Source organism: Diplodia corticola, assembly GCF_001883845.1.
Source record: "Diplodia corticola strain CBS 112549 chromosome Unknown scaffold157, whole genome shotgun sequence".
In the NCBI taxonomy this organism is placed as follows: domain Eukaryota; kingdom Fungi; phylum Ascomycota; class Dothideomycetes; order Botryosphaeriales; family Botryosphaeriaceae; genus Diplodia; species Diplodia corticola.
Window position 1 is genome coordinate 1 of NW_017971634.1, and position 5,207 is coordinate 5,207.

Below are 5,207 nucleotides of genomic sequence, written 5' to 3' on the forward strand. Positions count from 1 at the left end.
GAGAGAGAGAGAGAGAGAGAGAGAGAAAGAGACAGAAAACGGGGGAAAGAGAGAAATAGAGAAAGAGCGAAAACCACTCACACGTCGACAGCGTCGCCACCATCTCCACCAAGCTAATCGCCCCCAGCGCGTCGGCCTTTTGCGCCGCCGGACACATGTCGATCATGACGCTCTTGGCCGCCGACGCGCTGCCCGACGCCAGCGGCAGCAGCGTCGCCACCGCGAAGACGTGCCACGACTGCGCGCACAGCGCCGCCAGGCCCGTCAGGACCCCGTCGGCCGCGAGGCTCCATTTGAGGAAGAAGAGGTCGAAGGCGCTGCTCGAATGCTGTTGCGATGCGGGGCCGGTCGTCGACGTCGGTGTCGGGTCGAGGATGGCGGTCGAGGGGTCGGCCGAGTCTTCGAGGCAGGTGGATATGGCGGCTTCCATGTCTTGGGCGGCGGAGACGCGGCGGGAGCGTTTGGATGTCGGGGTGGTGGCGGTGGTGGTGGTGGGGGGTGCGAGGTGGGCGGAGTGGGGGGATGGGGCGGGTGGGAGTACCGCCGCTGGGGACGTACTGGTGCATGAGGCGTGGGGGTTGAAGAGGGTGGAGGTGGCGAACCACTTGCGGCCGTGGTCGATGATGTGGGGGAAGGCGAAGGTGAGGAAGGTGCCGCGGATGACGCAGTAGTAGGACATCAGGACGCCGTTCTGTCGTGCGCCGCGGGGGGCGGGGCGGGTCAGCGCGCTGTGTGATGGGCTGTAGGGGGGGGGAAGGGAGACAGAGAGCGCGGCATTCATACCTCCTTGGTCCCGAAGCCGAACTTGATGGTCGAAAACATCTGGATGAGGGTGGGGATGTAGCCCGTGGCCAGCACGCCGGTGAAGATGCCGCCGAACAGCAGCGGGACGCCAAAGTGGCGCTTGATGCGGCCGTCGGGGAGGCGCCACCTCTGCGGGGCGAGCATCTTGGCCGGCCCCAGGAAGCGCGACAGGCCCTGCTTCTTCTCCGACTCTTCGTCCTGCTTCGGCGGCGGCACGTAGGGCAGGAAGAAGTAGGCGTAGAGGGTGGCAAAGGCCATGGAGCACATGGCGATCTCCCACGGTGCTTGGATGCCGAACAGGTCGCCGAAGACGCCGCCGACTGGGGGGGTGCATGTTGTTGTTAGCGGGGGTCGTGGCGGGGACGGCGGGCCGGTGGCGGCACTTACGGAGGTAGCCCAGGGCGGTGCCGAACATGATGATGCCTTGGAGCTTGCCGAAGACTGCGGTGCGCTGGGCGGGAGACACGACTTCGGAGATGAAGGTGTTGAGGACGAGCCTTGGCTATCAGTCTTGGGGTGCATGGGCTGGTGAAGGGGAATGTGCAGCGTACATGTAGCCAGCAGGGCCGCCGAAGAGGCAGATGAGCTGGGTGGACTGGATGATGATGATGCCGGTCATGCCGCCGACCATGACTGCGGTACAGTTAGTTGCCATGTCGGCCAAGGGCATGATGCATAGTTGGCTTGCCTCCGACGTTTTGGCACATCAACCGAATCACGGGGAAGAAGGTCTGCTGGACCATGGCGAATCGGGGGCCGAGTTTTTTGATCATGTAGCCGCTGAGCAGCAGGTTCATGACGCCTGTTTGGGCATCAGTCGGGTGCTTGGCGGGGGGTTAGGGAGGAGCATACCAACGATGGTGGTCGACGTGCCGACTAGCGTGACCTGACGAGCGGTTTCGGCCTCGATTTCGTGGACTGCACAGCGGTCATGGCCGGGCGGCGGGATCTCATGGGTTTTGTAAAACTCGTCGCATGTCATGAGGCGGAAGGCGTAGAGCATGCTGAAGGGGTGTGAGTTGGTGGATTGTGGGACTGATCGGGTTGACTCACGGCACCTGGGTGAAGGACAGCGACAGACTCATGATGAAGCCCATCAACAGTATCTTGGCCTCGACCCATTTTTTCTCGCGTTTGTCTTGGTCGTGCGGCTGTTTCTGGGCCAGCAGCGGCGTGGTTTCCGTGTCCACAGCCATGGTGCCTTTGAATCCGCAAGAAGAAAAAAAGAGGCAGAAGTTGAGGGCGCAAGAACGCGTGGGGCGCGAGGGTAAGAGGATGGCGCGAGCTGGGCTTCGGCTGTCGTGCGGGCCAGGCCGGCAAAAGATAAGGCTCGGCTATTGCGCTGTTTTTGGTGGCCGGTGGTTGCACTGCGGCCGTGATACGAGGCGGGGTCTCGCAGGGTAGGCCGATAGCGGCACAGTCAGCGACTGGCTTGATGGATACTTATTCTTGTCCGTCGAGCACCTTCGCGGTTCTGGTAGCGCCTAGCTCCTTTGTTTCAATCACGCGCCCTCAGCCCTACCACAGATCAACTTTGGTCCGGATTCCTTACGGCTTGCCGACTGCACCCACGGTTCGTAGAACCGCCCAACCTCTCTTCGGGTATTGGCAGAAAACGGCGGATGCTACTCGGGTGCAACACCTCAGCCACACCCTCGGTGTCTGCGTTACACCAGAACACAGTGATTTCGTCCGTCGCACCACAGAACTGACCCCATCCTTCAGCCCACTATTCCCAGCGGCAAAGTAGTGTCCTGGACGCCAACTCCATGTTTATTTACTTGCGCATTCTCGTCCTCCAGTACCGGCTGTCACTGCACCATGAAGGGTCATCAGCAGAGGCTGAGCTCGCGCAAGCGGCAGCGCTGAAGTGCACCGCTTTTTCTTCTGCTCAGACCTTCTTGGCTAAACAAAACCAAGCCTTATTCGCTGGGGATATCCACTCGGGTCGCAACCGACGCCGGCCATGTGGTTAGCCGTTAACCCTAAACTAAGCTTAAACTCAACCTTCATCGGGAACGTGCACCACTACTCACTCTTGGCTCCATCTCTAGAGCCAACTTCAATATGCACGATTCTCAAGAAGCACACTATTGATGATATTCACGGCTTGGATTCTCAATGTCAAAACTATCCTTGTATAAACCGGTTCAACCATCGAAGCGGGAATAACCCGAAATTTACGACGAGGGGAACTTTTCGGCAGCGAACTTGAAGTCGCCGGTCCAGGTAACGCCGTTGTCAGACGACTTGAAGCCAGACGAGGTGACTCCCTCCATCATCAGGGAGTTGCCGAAGCTCGTGTCCGCGGCGCTCAGGGTGATGGTCATGTTGGACCAAGCTGCGAGTAAAACAAATCAACAGCCGTACACGTGCGCCGCCGACGCGGGGGTGAAAACTTACTGTAGGCTTCTATGCTTCCGCACTGGCCCGAGTAGCACTCGTTGGACGCGATGACCCACTTGGGGTTCTCGCCGATGTTGCCTTTTGCTCGGTTTAGTAAAGGAGACTTTGGACCCGCGTGGTAGGGACTTACTGTTGGTCAGCGTCGAGACGACCTTGCCGTTGATCGAGACCTTTTGCTCAACCGTGCCGGATGAGACGGTTTCGACTGCATGAATTAGCTCAAGCCATATAATCGAACTGATGTCGTCGGGGCGTCATACTCTCGAAATCCATCGTAGAGCCAATGGGGACCGCGACGTAGGGCTCAGCAGTCTGGCCAGCTGTCGAGATATTAGCCTTGGAATCTTCCATGCGCAAGGTCACGACTTACTAGGCAAGAGGGTGCTGGCAACGACGCACCAGGCGTCGTTGTTGGCGGGGCAGCCACTGTGCGCATGGATCAGTAGTGTATCACCAATATCGGATGCATCTTGCAACTCACACGGCTGCGTTGTCCGGAGCCCAGTTCAACAGCGGCTGCATAAGGGGAATGTCGTTGTCGCTCTGGGTAGCCGAAATGCCTAGCGTTTGATCATCAGTGCTGTGAAACTGAACGCAGAGGCTGGAAACACGAACCAACCCAGATGCTCATCCAGCAGTCGCTCTGGGTGAAATCGCTAGGCGCGGCCGGCGGCACGAGAGAGTAGGTCGCCTTCTTGATGTACGTGCTGCCGCTCGTGGGGCCCATGTAGACGGTGTCGCCAAAGTGCCATTGGTCATCTGCTACAGCTCCCAATGCAAGAGCCAGCACGGCAACGGCGGATGAAGTGGAGCGCATTTTCGCTATAATGAGTGTCGAGTAAAGAACGTTGGGGAGAGGCAGCGGCGAGTTGACGGGTTTGCGAACTCGAAGCTGCAGACGCCTATATATTTTATAGGGGAGAACAACACGAAGCAACCGAGAGTGGTGTGTGTTGAGATATACCTGAAACAAGGCGAAACCATGACGGCCGTAACGGGAAAGTGTTGCGGCCAATAGCAGACCATTGCGCTGGATTGTTTTAAACGCCTCCGCACCATGGCTCCGTGTAGACCTTTGTAAGATCCAGTACCGATACGAGAACTCCCACACCTGCAATTTCCGTCGCGGCAGAGGAAATCCCGAAGAAAGATCGGCCGCGAAAACGTAACGACGTGCCAAGCAGGCACAAGCAACACTTAGTAGTAGATCTACAGAATCGGACTACATAGTATTATGTGCCAATAGCATTGCGTGCCTATGAATGCAAAGGTAAACAGGAGGGATAACAGCATGGTAACGTGATCGGCGTCTTTGCCGTAGCCTCGCCGAGATTTGCCGGGTTTAACTGATTCGGTAAGTAGCCGGACTTGAGAATCAACGGCATCTCCCGTGTCAATTCCACTCCTTTAAACTATGGGTGTATTCGTTAAAAAACCATTTCACCACCTGTTAGTCCTTGGCCTACGTCTACTAGTATGACTCGAACACTTTGTAGCGGAAGATTAAAAGCACTAAAAGTTTACGAAGATATTCCGGCACTTACCTCTATATAACTTTACCATATCTCCTAATCCCAACTATACTTTTACTAGGGTACCCCCGGCTAATAGTGGCGCTATTATTAATAGCGGTATACCTAGTAGCCGTTTCCGGGCGTTATAATAGCGTTATCTATTATTATAATAGTATAATTACTATATTTAATAGTTTCTTAATAAGATTATATAGAAACGGTAGGGGTAACGATAGTAATATTCGTATTTTAAATAGAAATATTACGATATTATATAGTATTTTAAACTAACCCGCCGCTACCGCCGCCGCCGCCTACCGCCCTAATAATTACTACTAATACTACCCCCGATATTTCTTCTAATACCCCCCCTACGATCGTGCTACTATAATAAGCGCGCGATTAGGCTAACTACTATATATATCTATCCTCCGCGTATATTCGTATAGGTTATAATATCTATAGAATATACGATATTATTTA

At 55.7% G+C, this 5,207-nt stretch overlaps 2 protein-coding genes across 2 annotated transcripts; both read right to left on the reverse strand.

The window, feature by feature from the left end:
* Positions 1-81: 81 nt before the first annotated feature.
* On the reverse strand, positions 82-2,000 carry BKCO1_1570001 (major facilitator superfamily transporter; the record flags this gene model as incomplete). Its single annotated transcript, XM_020271363.1, has 7 exons — positions 82-691; positions 784-1,124; positions 1,192-1,301; positions 1,356-1,437; positions 1,493-1,606; positions 1,657-1,808; positions 1,858-2,000. Coding segments are annotated over 7 exons (1,552 nt in total), but the record flags the coding sequence as incomplete, so codon positions are not given.
* A 984-nt stretch (positions 2,001-2,984) lies between these two features.
* Positions 2,985-4,027, reverse strand: BKCO1_1570002 (uncharacterized protein; the record flags this gene model as incomplete). Its single annotated transcript, XM_020271364.1, has 7 exons — positions 2,985-3,145; positions 3,208-3,288; positions 3,341-3,415; positions 3,471-3,530; positions 3,581-3,636; positions 3,692-3,770; positions 3,826-4,027. 7 exons carry the CDS (start codon positions 4,025-4,027, stop codon positions 2,985-2,987), a joined length of 714 nt encoding a protein of 237 aa, XP_020124865.1.
* Between the last annotated feature and the right edge of the window lie 1,180 nt (positions 4,028-5,207).